We start from the raw sequence: 15,256 nt of genomic DNA on the forward strand, positions 1-15,256 counted from the left end.
ATGTCCTTGGTGTAGCAAAGGAAAGCACATAATGAAGATAAGTCTGCCGACCAAGACAGCGTCCCAGTAAGGTTCGTTTTTGAGTAAGCTGGTACAACAGCCCAATACATAATCATCTTATACAACCGCTCGCTTGATGAAAGGTCCGTATCAAGTTGCACACCTCACATCGATCCTCAAGAAAGGAAATAGCAGTGATCCGCTAAATTCCAGACCCATATCACTAACGTAAATTTGCAGTAGGATTTTGGAACATATATTGTACTCGAAAATTATGAATTACTTCGAAGCTAAGACACCGTCAGCACTGATTCAGAAAACATCTTTCTTATGAAACATATCTAGCTCTTTATTCATACGAAGTAATGAATGATATCGACAGGGAATCTCAAAGTCATTCAATATTTCTTGATTTTCAGAAGGCTTTTCACACGATCTCTCACAAGAGACGCCTAATGAAGCTGCTTGCCTGTAGAGGATCTTTTCAGCTGCACGATTCAGTCCGAGATTTCCTCTCAGAAACGTCACTGTACGTAGTAATCGACGGAAATTCATCAAGTAAAGCAGAAGTGATACGCGGCCTTCCTCAAGGAAGTGTTACAGGCGCTCTGCTGGTACTAATCTAGGTAAACCAGACAATCTAATCATCCCTCTTACATTTTTTACGTATAATGCAAAGTCATCAGAAGGAAAAACCAATTGCAAAATGACTTAAACACCATATCTGAATGGGCGAAATTTGGAAATCGTGCGTCAGTAAGGAAATGTGTAAGGTCATCTAGATGAGAACAAGAAGAAATGGTTAAATTTCGATTGCACGATAAATCAAGCAAATTTAAAGGCTGTCAATTTGACCAAGTTCCTAGGAACTACAACTACGAACAACTTTAGTTGGAAAAGCTGAACTAAATCCCACATTTTACTGGCGGAACAGTAGCTAGATGCGATGGCTCTACTACAGAGACCGCCCACATTAGGCCTGTCATCCAAAAAGTTCGAAGACGGGCAGGCCATTTTGCGTTATCGCGAAATAGAGGAGAGAGTGTTACGGATATGATAAGCGAGTTGGGATGGCAAACATTAAAACAAAGACGTTTTTCGTTGCTGCGAGATCTCCTCACCAAATTTCGGTCAACATCATTCTGATTTGTCGCCGAACTACATAGGGAGACATGATCAAAATGAAATAAGAGAAATCAGAGTCGCACAAAAAATAAGTGTACATTTTTCCCACAGAGGGCTGAATTAGGGAGTTGAAGAGTAGAGAAACAATCCGAAGCTGGTATTTTAAATCAGCTGGTTGACTTCAATGCTGATGATAATTGCCTATTTTTTTCACAGATCATATACGTCGCCCGGAATCCAAAAGATGCTGCCACCTCCTTTTATTACCACATTCGGCTGATGTACGACCTGAAACTCCCGCTGGAAGAATATTACGAAGCGTTTCTTGCCAATGTTGGTAAGTGGAATTATTATTAGGCATTTCAATAAAGGAAAACTCCCCTTGTTTGTTCTCTCTGAGTCGTAATTATTTAATGAATGAACTAAATGAATATTTCGGAAGAGGGATAAAAGTGCAAAGGGTAGAGGAAGACAGAAAAGTTGAGGTTCGGAGACCACAAGGAATTTCCTGCTGGATAAAAGGTTGCCTTAGAAGACTTCTTGAAAGAAATGGGGAACATAATTGGAACAGGATATTGCTTAAGGATACAGAAAGTGTAGACGAAAGTGATGAGGACCAGTTGAAAATAAAGTAGCACGTTGCTTAATATAAAAAATGTGAGCGACACAGTAGTAAAAGATTTTTTAAAATAAATTTCCGTCATTTGAGTGTTAATTGTTCATTTATTTGACATCACGATTTCGACCTTTGTTGCCATTACCAAGTGAATGTTGAAATGCTAAAATATGTCTGGCCTATCTGTGACATGCCCTCGTCGAAACAACATATTTCTGGTCTTCTAGAGCGGTTGTCGCCGTATGGGATACAAGTACATATGGGACATACAAATACAGCTAACTTTATGCACAATGAGGAACCATTAACAAACAGTGTGGCGTATTTAATATTCCTGTGACCAGCGATTATCACTTTTGTTCATAACGTTTTTCGACAATGAAATGTCACACAGGCAGTCAGACATATTTTAACATTTCAACATGCTCTTGGGAATGGCTCCAACGGCCGAAATCATGACTGTGTAAAATAAACGAACAATTAACAATCGAATGACGGAAATTTCTTTCAAAAAATTCTAATGACTGTAGTCCTTCACGAAGGAAAGACCATAGTAGTAAAAGAAGTTAGAGTAATTTTCTGAAAACACATTTTGGTATGAAAGTGAGGAAGAAGTTCCTGAAAGTGTATGTTTGGAGCAGAGCATTGTGTGGGAGAGAAACGTACACCATCGGAAATAAATTGAAGAAGAATGTGGAATCACTTAGGAAGAAGAATGTTGTAAGTTAAGTCTACAGATGAAGTACGAAATGGAGAAGCAGCAAAGAGAATAGCGACGAAATGCGCTGATTGAAGAAGAACTGAAAGGTGAGTGGCTGGTGTGGAATATTTTTAACCTCGTGCTGGGAGTAACAAGATAGAGTTTAAGGGGCAGACACGGAGTGGAGTATGAGGAATGGGCTGTGGAGGGTGTTGTGTGTAGAGGTGGGAAGATTAGCACAAGGCAAGGACAGAAGGGTGAGATCATCATTAATCGACCGACTCATGACGGAATAATAAATAACTTATTCTTATGGCACTGAGAGCCATTCTGATGTGACGTTTATACAAGTGATAGTAAAGAAGGGTTCTCCCATAAGGACACTACTAATGGTTTAAACTTAAATTTGATGGAAAAACAATCTTCTTTTCATAATTTTTCATTTATTTTTCCTCCATCTTACATACTTTTCTGCATCATAAGTAATAAGTTCCGACGAGACCCGTACTGCAGTAAACATAGTTGGGCGTCGCGCTTTCATTGTTACATAACTACATCTTGTTGTCCTCTAAAAGTACTGAATGCGCCTCCCACATTTCTTAAAACAGTCTTTAATTCCAAAAGGAACGTCTTTTATGGTTTTCAGTCGTGGGTTTCAACTGTCTCAGACAGTCATCTCGAGGTCGGAACGCAACGTCACGGACAATGCGTTGTCCACGTGCAAAATACACGATAGAAGGTCGAAGAAACTTTTATTGGGTTTTGTGTTCGTTCGATACGAGACTCTCTCGCTCGTGAAATTGGCTTCATGCTGTGCTTCGGTATCGCTTGTTTCGTTTCGCTTCGCCTCGCTTATTTAGTCATTTAATTTGAGAAGGTAATGAAAGACCAGGGGACCAGCGCGTAACTTTCACAGTTTTAAATTTGTTAATAATGTCAGTAGATGGAATAATTGTAGCCGTTGCGGCAAGGGTAGTTGTGGAAAAGAAGAAGAAACGTCTTTAAAAATGAACCGCACGAAGTAATTAATGTATTTGATACATTCTTGTATATACATTACCACACACTTTTTAAAAAAGCATTACAGTTCGTCGGTGTAAACGATATTTGACGTAAGAATATAATCTTAGTGTACTTTTTGTTCTCCATTTTCTTTAATGGATACAGGAATGTAAGTTGATTTAGATACGCTTGAAAATATTACATACAATTGTAAAGAAGGGATTTGGTAAACGCAATCCTGCTTTTTGACGTTTTTATCCCTGCGACCTGTTTACAGCGATAGCAAATGCAGTTTCAATAAAGAACAATATTTGTGTCACTTGAAAATGTATGCGTGGATCAATTGGTGTTGAGTCTATCTGTGTATTCCAAGAGTTTTCCCGGTGTCAGTCAGCCGAGCATCAATTGTAAACAGTGGGCACGAGCGAAACTTCCGCACTTTTATATTTTTCAATAATGGCAGTACGTGGAATAGGTGTAGTACTAGGAGGAAGGGTGGTTGAGGGATCCTGTAAAAATGAACCGAACGATGTGAAACAATAATCGTGAATTTGTGGTACTCCTTATATGTATATTCCCATGCACAGAATTTTGAACAGAGTGCAGTTACAGCAAGCACTTTAAGCCAAAGTAGCAACAGGTACATCATAATTGAAGGCACAATGACGTTTGTCGTTCCAGAAAGTATATTCGTTTAGAAACTGATATAGAGTACCGTACTCGTAAAATAGCGTGAACATCTCGGATTTATTTTATAGGCGTAACATGCTGTCATAGGAGCCACGACGTACATGTCATAAACTACTACTAATAATCATACATAAAATACTTAAAAGTGGCCTGAGGCCGAAATTGTGCAATCGTACAGGAAATAAAGAGAATGGCAGCTGAAGGCTTCAAGAAATCTTTCAAAAAAGTCATCGCAGCTGCGGACCCTATAGCATTGAAAATTGTAAATTACATGTGTCAGTCTTTTCTGTGCTTTGTATTCTGAGCTGTAGTTTGTTTTACAAGTAGACGAACGTGTCACCAGTACATATTCACATTTGTGTGTTTCATGCTTAATTCGTCAATTAATCACAATGACGACTCACTCCTCATAAAATGAACACACCCACGAGTACTACGGAACATACTTCTATTATACTAACGAGGAAGCACCAAAATATTTTAGAAATATGAGGGCGGAAAACGGGAAATAGCAGTCCGTGGAGCAGCTGGAGCAACTGCACGCCTACGTCCGCCGCACCTCAGTGGACTTGTGGAGTCAGTAACTTAGATTTAGGGAAAGTTTTGACCGCCAATGTGTCATTATGCGACGTTTACATACAGTGAGCTGACAGAAGTAAGGAGGTAGCAATATGGTCAGATACAGGTGGCGGTAGTATCGCGTGCAGAAGTTACTACAGGGCAGTACATTGGAGGAGATGTCACTTACACTCACGTGATTCAAGTAAAGAGCTTTCCGACATGATTGTGATAGCACGATGGAAATTAACAAACTCTGAAGGGGCAGTAAAAATTGGAGATAGACGCATGGGACATTCCATTTCGGAAATCGTTTGGGAATTCAATACTACGAGATCCACAGTGTCAAGAGTGTGCCGAGAACATCACACTTGAGGCATCACCTCTCACCATGAGCAACATGGTGGCTGACGGCCTTCACTTGACGATGGAGAGCAGCAGCGTCTGCGTGGAGTTGCCAGTGCTAGCAGACAATCAACTCGGCGTGACGTAACCGCAGAAATCAAAGTGGGACCTACGACGAACGCATCCGTCAGGACACTGAGACGAGATTTGGTGATGACGGGGTATGACAGCAGACGACTGAAGTGAGTCGACATCGCCTGCAGCGCCTTTCCTGATGACTTCGATTGGAGCCTAGACGAGTGGAAAACCGTGGGCTGGCCAGATGAGCCCCAGTTTCAGTTGGCGAGAGCTGATGGTGGGTTTAGACAGTGGTGCAAGTCCAACGGAGCCATGAGGACCCAAGGCGTGAACAATGCGCTTTACAAGCTCGTGCTGGCTCCACAATGGCGAGGCCTGTCTTTACGTAAAATGACCTGGATCCTCTGGTCCAACTGAACCGATCACTGACTACAAATGGTTTGGTTAAGCTGCGTGGAGACTGTCTGCAGCCTTCCTGCACTTCATGTTCCCAAACAACGATGGAATGTGTAGCGATGACAATGCGCCATGCCACCGCGCCACAACTGTTCGCGACTCGTTTGAAGAACATTCTGGACAACTCGAACCAAGGATTTAGCCACCCAGGTCCCCTGACATAAACCCCATCGAACCCTTATGGGACGTAATCGAGAGGCAGGTTCGCGTACAAAATCCTGCACCATCAACACTTTCGCAATTATGGACAGCTGCAGAGGACTTTCAAAAACTTGCTGAGTCCATGCCACATCAAACTGGTACACTACGCCGAGCAGAAGGACGGCGTTAGCGGGTGCGGCGTGACTTTTGTCATCTTGAACCAGTCATCTAAAAGTCTCGACCGTTTCGCCAGCTGACGTACTACGGGCCTCACCAATCCCCAATGGGAACTTTATCCGAAGGGGCGTCGACCCGAGAGATGAACGAATGCTGGCATCATTCGTATCAGCTATCCATTGGATAACTCTGCCTTATCACCCCTCTCAAAGTAATTATGTACATGTCTGTTGCGATTTATAAGAGGGTCTTCACAGAAATCACTACATCTTGTTTTAAATGTTTGCTCTGGCCATGCTTAGACAACATCCAAGAAGAGCTATACGTTTCGTCACAAGATTGTTTAGTAAGCTTGAGAGCGTCGCTCAGCGAAATGCAGTGCACACGCTACAAGAAAGGCGTCGTGCATCACGGGGAATCTGATTCTACAAACTCTGAGAACACACGTTCCGTGAAGAGCACGTCACCTCCTCCCACACGCATCTTGCAAAACAACCCTCGTCGGAAAATACGATAAATTTTGGAGCTGAAATGGCATGGCGAGATGCCGACAGCTGGGTTATCCACATACTGTGGAGCAGAAAAGGTGAGGACGATGGAACTACAGTGCTGGCACAAGTAGCCTCCGCCACACACTGTGAAATGGCCTGTGGTCTACATAACTGTGTACAAGCCCCACAAGAAAACAAAACAAATATCCTGCCTGGCAAAGAAAATGAAGCACCCAGAAGACATGGCCGGGTGTCACTGTAGCTTCGCACACATGTGTACCATCAGCGGGTATGTAAAAGATTAGAGTTTCAGGTTTGTGTGATCGATGGAACAGCCAGCCGACTGCATTAGTGTTTTTCATGTGTAGTGCTATTACCCGACCTTCCATGGTATTCAGTGCATGAGAGCAGCCTTAGACGTTTGATCACAGTGAAGATATCGCGTACTCATGTGAGACAGCGATATCAGTACCTGAAGAGTTTGCAAGGGGCCTCATTCTGAGCTTGTATTTGTCTGGCTAGTCGAATCGAACAGTGTCCAGACTTTTGGGGCGTTCAGGTGGGATAGTGGTCCGATGTTAGACTGAAAGGGAACCGACACCCTTCGTCAATTTGTGGTGGACCACGTGTGACCACCACAGGGGAGGACCGCCGCACTGCGCATCAGGCGCAGCGTCTCCTCCTCACACCTGGGCCTGCCTGCTCTCTCGCAGTGAGTAATGGCCGCCCTGCCACATGCTGTTCCATAGCGCGCCACTGGCCGGAGACCATCAGCAGCCAGGCTCAACAGTGCGTCACAAACGTTCCTCGTGTGACAGTGTGATGGAGCCATTTGTCGACAGGATAGTGCTCGCCCACATGTGGCATGTGTGTCTATGAACCATCTGCTTAATACTGAGCTACTACCGTCGGCAGGAAGAGACCCAGACCCGTCACCAGTGGAACGTTTATGGGGCCACCCTGGACGTCAACTGTTTTCTGGTGCCAGTATCCAGCATAACAAGGATCGGCTACAACAGCAGCGGACGAGCTTACCTCAGGAGAAGTGGCTTTAACACAACTTTCCCAACTGAATCAGCACAGGCATCCAGACGAGAGAAGGGTCATGTTGCAAATGTTTTTTTGAATTTGACTCTGTTTTCTAATCAATGAAATAACTTCTCATACCCTCTCAACCCTTAAGTTTCATTTTCTTTTCTCCTTCCCTTCCGAGTCCTGTACCTTTTTTTGCCAGGCAGTGCACTTCGCTTTATAACTGTGTGCCTCCCTTTATTTCTTTTGCAGTTTACTACACACCTTATTGGACCAATGTCCTCGAGTTCTGGAAAATGCGGCATGAGCCAAATATCTTGTGGATTACTTACGAAGAAATGAAAAAGGTAAGTGAACATGACCAGCTTGTGAGAGTGGAATAGCTGTGAAGTGTCCACACCTCTGACGATCTGCGCAGTTGCCGACTTTCGCCCTACAGCAGTTTTGGTACCATTCATCATCATACCTCTCAAAGAAAGCTTGCAATCTTCGCACATGATATCCTCAACACAAGGGATGGGGGAAAACGCTTTCGAAAACATCTTAATTCAGAACAACCTGATTGTGTCATTCAGAATATCCTTTTGAGAAGTTAAGTTTCTATCGAATACGTAGTTAAGCACGAGCGTGGGTTACTTTTTATTTAGGAAACACGAAGCAGTAAGTTACCCTAGGCCACGACATTCTCAGTGCCAAAAATTACAGCGGGAGGCTCAGAGAATTTCATCATTGGCCCAATACTGTTCGTGCTTTATGTCTGACCTACCACGTTATTTGAATCTAGATGCAGAATTAGTTCTGTTTGCAGATGATACACGCATTTTTGTGAAGACGAGCAAAGAGGCATGGGCAGAGTAAGTAGTAAGCGATGGTAATGTGGAAGTTGCTAAATGGCTTTGGGAAAATGGCCCAGATTTAGATTTTGAAAGCATTCAACTTATACAGTTTTGTCCCATCACAAATACGCCACCTCCTATTAACTTAGTATACGAACGAGAGATAATGAGCAGGGTAGAAAGTTCTGAGTTGTTGGCTGTGTATATCAGTGAAAATGGGAAATGTAAAAACCATATAGTGGGCCTACTGAAACACTTTGGTTCAGTTACTTTTGCCACAAGTATAATGGTCAACTTTTCGAATATAGATGACAGTAAGTTGACATATTTAGCAAATTTTCCTTCATTGATGGCTTCTGGAGTATATCCTCTCTTAGGCAGAAACTATTCATCGTACAAGAGAAAATAATTAGAATTATGCATGAGGTTCGCGCGCGGGCGCGCGCGCGCGCGCGCGCGCACACACACACACACACACACACACGAGCGCGCGCGCGCCTTGCACTCCTCCCATCAAGCATCTGGCTATATGTACCATAGCTTACCTGTACATTGATTCCCTGGTAAATTTTTTATCAAAAATTCATCTGAGTTTGACAGTAAGAGCATGCATCTAACCTCAGCACAGAAAGTGGTGAAATACACAGTTATAAAACTATTTGAGAATTTACTCACTAAATGAAAATTTGTAACACACAGCAGAAATAATTTTTTGTGTTAAACTGAGCTCCGATAAATCATCCATTGAACCCACAGGACCCCATATAAAGCTTTCTGTCGTTCCAGGTGTTTTCGAGATGGAAAATTCAAAACACCTGCCGCGTTATCTTTGTCTGTTTTCAGTGTCTTTAATTGAATTAGAGTTGACCCCCAAAATTTTCTGTTTATGAACAAAATCCGTTTTCTCGAACCTGATCATTACTGAATTCATCAGCTCTTCATTTGTTATCTTACACCCTTAATCTCCACCATTGTTCTGTAGCACGTTTCAGAACCTTCCATTCTCTTCTTGGCTGTACAGTTAAACATCCATATTACACTTCTCCATATATTTCTACACTATAGAGAAATTCTTTCCGAAAGAATTAACACCTTTATAGACATCCTAGCGTGGCGAAAGGCGGCTCTTAATTTTCCAGCAAAGTGGTCACAAGGAATGTCGCACCCATCACCTGCCGACTTTGCAAATGTTGCCGCGAGTGTCCTACTGGTCACCTACTGACGACCAGCGCCATACCCATCTTCTGACTTCGCCACGCGGCAGACTCGACGCCTTACGACTGTGCAGTGGTGCACACAGCATCACGATCATAAGTTTACGACTTCGTCATTGTTGCCACTAGTGCCACAGTCGCCATCTTCTGATTTTGTCAGTGTTGCAACAATGTCATACTCACCATTGTTGCAGTGAGTGTCACAGTCCAACCTGACTACCCCAATGTTGCACCTCCTTCAGTGTTACAACTAAAATCACTTAATAAAAGCAAGTCTTCTGGTCCAGACTGTATTCCAATCAGGTTCCTTTCGGAGTACGCTGATGCATTAGGTCCTTACTTAACAATCATATACAACCGCTCGCTCGACCCAAAGACTGGAAAGTTGCACAGGTCACACCAATATTCAAGAAAAGTAGTAGGAGTAATCCAGTTAATTGTAGCCAATATCGTTAACGTCGATGTGCATCAGGATTTTAGAACATACGTTGTGTTAAGACATTATGAATTACCTCGAAGGAAACTGTCTATTGACAGACAGTCAGCATGGGTTTAAAAAACATCGTTCCTGTGAAACACAGTTAGCTCTTTATTCGCATGAAGTGTTGAGTGCTATTGACAAGGGATTTCAGATCGATTCCGTATTTCTGGATTTCCCGAGGGCTTTTGCCACTGTACTACACAAGCGGCTCGTAGTGAAATTGCGTGCTTATGGAATATCGTCTCAGTTATCTGACGGGATTTGTAATTTCCTGTCAGAGAGGTCACAGTTCGTAGTAATTGACGGAAAGTCATCGAGTAAAACAGAGGTGATTTCTGGCGTTCCCCAATGTAGTGTTATAGGCCCTTCGCTGTTCCGTATCTATATAAACGATTTGGGAGACAATCTGAGCAGCCGTCTTCGGTTGTTTGCAGATGACGCTGTCGTTTATCGACTAATAAAGTCATAAGAAGATCGAAACAAACTGAAAAACGATTTAGAAAAGATATCTGTATGGTACGAAAAGTGTCAGTTGACCCTAAATAACGAAAATTGTGAGGTCATGTACGTGAGTGCTAAAAGGAATTCGTTAAACTTCTGTTACACGATAAATCAATGTAACATAAAAACCTTAAATTCAACTAAATACCTAGGTATTACAATTATGAACAACTTAAATTGGAAATAACAGATAGAAAACATTGTGGTAAGGCTAATCAAAGACTGCGTTTTATTGGTAGGACACTTAGAAAATGTAACAGGCCTACTAAGGAGACTGCCTATACTACGCTTGTCCCTCCTCTTTTAGAATACTGCTGCGCGGTCTGGGATCCTTACCAAATAGGACTGACGGAGTACATCGAAAAAGTTTAAAGAAAGCCAGCACGTTTTGTATTATCGCGAAATATGGCAGAGAGTGTCACAGAAATGATACAGGATTTGGGCTGGAAATCACTAAAAGGAAGGTATTTTTCGTTGTGACGGAATAATCTCACGAAATTCCGATCACCAGCTTTCTCCTCCGAATGCGAAAATATTTTGTTGACACCGACCGACATAGGGAGGAACGATCACCACGATAAAATAAAGGAAATCAGAGCTCGTACGGAGAGATATAGGTGTTCATTCTTACCGCGCGCTATACGTGAATGAAATAATAGAGATGTGTGAAGGTGGTTCGCTGAACCCTCTGCCAGGCACTTAAATGTGATTTGCAGAGTATCCATGTAGATGTAGATGTGGATGTACAACGAGTGTCATAGTCGTCAGCTGATGATGTTGACAATGTTGCAACAGCTACTGTACTGATCATCTTTTGGCGCATTAAAACACCGCTGAATCTCACCATTGTCACATTTCTGCAAAATCTAAAGTTTTTTTTATCGGAGATATAAACAGGGAAAGTATACATTCAGATGGTGACATTTTTTCTTGGTAGCCCTCTGTATTTTATATACTGTGTTTAAGAAAAGTGTCACATATTTCTAATGAAGGTAATATTGCTAAAAACTACACTGCTCTGCAAAACGTAAGAACCAGATACATAAAGTAACGTAAGATGTTGACCACTCGCTAGAAATGAAAATAAATGCGGGAGCTTGTTGCCAGACGTCTCCCATCCGTAAACAGAAGGTTGGACGTCACGTCGCACGAGGTCAGCGTGACTGCAGCGGCAGATGGCGTTGGCCCTGCGTCGCGAGGCAACTGGAGGAAGGCCGAAACACGGTGAGCAGCTGCAGTGCACTGTGGTGGTGTTCTTCATTGCGACATTGCCTGGAGACATCTGGATGAATTCGCATCGGGGAAAATCGTTGGGGAAGCTGGAAGGAGGGCGACGTGTGACGAGCGTATCCCAGGAGTTCGCGACTGCTCCCAGCACTGCTTCACCAGAGGCGCTGCTGCCGACTGTGAGGTGCCGGACAGAGGTCGGCTACTCTGTACAGTGGTCCGGCGAGTGCAGGGGCCGGTGTCTCTGTCCGATGACCAGTACGTGTCCAAGTAGTGATGCCAGGTGTACTCTCGTAGGACGACGAGTGGGAACACGTCATGCACCCCGAAACATTGCCAAGCATGATAGATTTTGTCGTGGTGTGGGGTAGGTGCAGTGTAATATGGGCTCACAGACCTCCTAATCTCCAAACACGGTACTCTCACTGTTCAGCGTTATTCTGACGCTGCTCTTCTTCCCCTGCCTTCAGTTTTATGGATGACAATGCGCGACCGCATCAAGCTGTGCAAGTGGAAATGCTTTTGGAACGAGAGTACTTTGAGAGAAAGAATTGGCCTGTCCGTTCCCCGGAGTAAAGTCCCACTGAGCTCGTCTGGGATTACGACTAGTCCACAAGCACCACGCGTTGTCAGCCACCACTGGTGGAGGAGAGGAGCTCCCTGTCACAGGGACTCCTCACCAGCCATGTGGCCAGCGTGGGAGGACACTGCAGGGCACGCACTGCTGTCCACGGTGATCACACACTCTAACCATAACCGTGTCCCACCTTTTTTAATGTGCAGGGGACCGTCGTAAACCACGGTGAATTCAGTCTTATTATGAGCTTTCAATAAAAGTGGTATTCATCTTCGTCTCGATGCCTATATATTTCTGTTACTTTCCGTGCTACACTGTAGCAGTGCATTCTATCTACGAGCCAACTTTCATGGAGCCAAGATACTTCGCTATGGTACCTAATCCCACAGTTACCTCGGCCTTAAAATTTGAACGCCAGTGTGGAATAAAACGTCCTGCTCTGATCTGCCCACAAACCAGTAGGCCCAGTTCTTAAGATGTGATTTGCTGAAGATCCAAAGTTCAGAACCAGAAGTTTATTTATAGAGGACGCAGGATTTACATGTGATGGCAGAGTAAATTACCACAGGACGCATTAGCACATCTCAAACAATCGACGGCTTCATTACCAATGTGTGGGGCGGAACATTTGGTGACAGACTTACTGAGCCATAGACAGATTATCAAGTGCTCTGTTTCATCCTTTTGTGTTCGATGAATTTCCAGCGCAAGTGTAGAACGCCGCTCCTCACAAAAAAAGACAAAGACTATGGTTTGTGCAACCTACAGCACCACCCCATTTTCTACAGACTGTGCAACAGTGGTTCACTGCAAGGTTTCGTAGAAGATGGATTGTTTGAGAAGGTTCGGTATCATTGACTCTGCATTGACCAGACCTCAAACTGTTGGATATTTGGAAATTTAAAGGCATTGTAATGTGCTCAACTCGTCAACACTGTGCAGACGTTATAGGAGCATGTGACTAATCCATGTATATGAAAGTGTGTGTGATATCTGTGAAGAAGGCCTGAAGGATGTGTCAGGAAGTATGGTAACCACGTGGAGGCCTGTCCATAGCGTCCACTTCTGTGAGAGAGGATAGTTTGATCCATATCTCAGCAGGAATCATTCCCTCACACATCATGATGGGGCTTTTTATTTTATTTTTTACCAATATTACCTGATGATGTAATATGTGACACACTTTTAAACACCACCTATTCTCTTTACTTTTGGTGTCATGTTATTTTGGTACCCAAATAGCAAAAGCTATACCGTAATTTTAGCATCTCATTTCCTATTCTTATTCCTTAACATCAGCTGCTTTCTTTGAGCTGTATTTCATTACTCTTGATTGTGTCCACCTTATAACCTCATTTCAAGGCACTGTCCATTCCATTTACCTGGCCTTTTCAAGTCCTATGCTGTCTGCAATATAGTTACAATGTCAACTATATGGCTACTGTGGTGGATGCCCACAGGATCTTCGTGCAGTGATACAGAAGACGGCAACCTTTCTGGGCCGGATCGTAACGGACGAGGAAGTGGAACCACTGGAGGAGCACCTGAGCTTCAGCAGCATGCGCCAGAACCCGGCCACCAACTACGACGGCCTGGTGCAGAGGCTGCGCTCCACCACAGGCCTGCCGCCGGTGTCCCAGGACCTGGCCTTCATGCGCGAGGGCGAGGTTGGCGCCTCCAGACAGCGTATGTCCCCGGAGATGGACCGCCGCTTTGACCAGTGGATACAGGACAATATACAGGGCACAGGATATGATGGTCCCGTCTGACCCCCATAACCAGTGGATATAGGACAACATATGGGGCACTGGATGCCAAGATCCTATCCAGGATGCGTCTCCATAGCCAGTGGATTGAGGACAATATTTGGGGTACCACATGCAAACCAATGCTTTGCACTGCTACTACTAATATGCAAGAGTATAAACTGTGTTTAAAGGCAAATAGTGTACCAGATTTGTACTTCAAGAATGTACAGTATGTGTGTTTGTGTTGAGGACTTTCTGTAGAAAATTGGACATCATTTGTAAATTCATTTGTAACTATCATGTTATAAGAACTGAATTAAACCCTTTAAAATCTAATGAAAGTGTCAGTATGAATGAAATTGAGCCACGGGTATTTTTCAATGTCGTATCTTCCCCATTGAAATCAGTGCTCTGATACCATGTAAAGCCATACACCGTACAGTGCCAGTGATTCAGTCATCTCATATCAGTGTATTTTATATATTTTGTGTAATATATTTGTTGAGACATGCTGACTCAGAATCCTCCAGCGACTCTGTCTCCCCAGAGTTGCTTTTCTGTTCTATTTCCACACACCCCCATGGTGGTACAACCTCTGGTGCTTGTGTTGGGGAAACCTCAGTTACCATCATAGTTTTGTTAAGGACTAGGGTATTTCTCAGATAATGGCAGATGGTTGAGGCAGGTGCTCGCAAAATTCGGGATACAGTGGTTCGAGTCCCATTCTGATCCAAATATCAATTGTCAGCACTTATTCGATCATGCAGCCTATTGTGAATCCAAACTTTTGTCAGAACTGCATGAACACCTCGAACTAATTTATGAGCATAACATGATATCATAGGAGCAACAACGTATACGATAATCTGTTACTAAAAATCATCCATACAATACTTGAAAATGGCCCAAGGCCTGTACAATCGTACACGAAATAAGGAGAATGGCAGCTGAAAGCTTCAAGAAATTTTTCAAAAAACTCATCGCAGCTGTGGACGCTATCGCAATGAACATTATTTTAGTCCTTTTTGACTTATTGAGATCCCTCAGTGTAATGAAATGATTGTGGGAATTTATATTTATTTATTTAAAGCAATGAAAAATGTTTCTCAAAAGCAATTTTATATATATATATATATATATATATATATATATATATATATATATATATATATATATATATATATAAAAGTTAAATGCATTTCTCCTGCTACAATATTGTCATTTGATTCCCAGTGTTGTTTCAGCTTTTATATTAAAGGCA

The 15,256-nt window shown here is 43.0% G+C and overlaps 1 protein-coding gene across 4 annotated transcripts in view; it reads left to right on the forward strand.

Moving 5' to 3' along the window:
• Window positions 1–14,354, forward strand: part of LOC126291817 (luciferin sulfotransferase-like) — a 54,946-nt gene extending 40,592 nt beyond the window's left edge. For 2 of the 4 annotated variants that reach the window (XM_049985513.1, XM_049985514.1), the window contains exons 5-7: window positions 1,342–1,462; window positions 7,664–7,758; window positions 13,708–14,326. In XM_049985513.1, the coding sequence (XP_049841470.1) occupies window positions 1,342–1,462; window positions 7,664–7,758; window positions 13,708–14,016 (525 nt within the window). In that variant the 3' untranslated portion in view covers window positions 14,017–14,326. Of the gene's footprint in view, window positions 1–1,341; window positions 1,463–7,663; window positions 7,759–13,707 lie in introns of all 4 variants that reach the window. The other 2 variants (XM_049985516.1, XM_049985515.1) reach the window with 2 other exon arrangements.
• The last annotated feature ends 902 nt before the right edge of the window (window positions 14,355–15,256 follow it).

Source organism: Schistocerca gregaria, chromosome 9 (assembly GCF_023897955.1).
Source record: "Schistocerca gregaria isolate iqSchGreg1 chromosome 9, iqSchGreg1.2, whole genome shotgun sequence".
In the NCBI taxonomy this organism is placed as follows: Eukaryota; Metazoa; Arthropoda; class Insecta; order Orthoptera; family Acrididae; genus Schistocerca; species Schistocerca gregaria.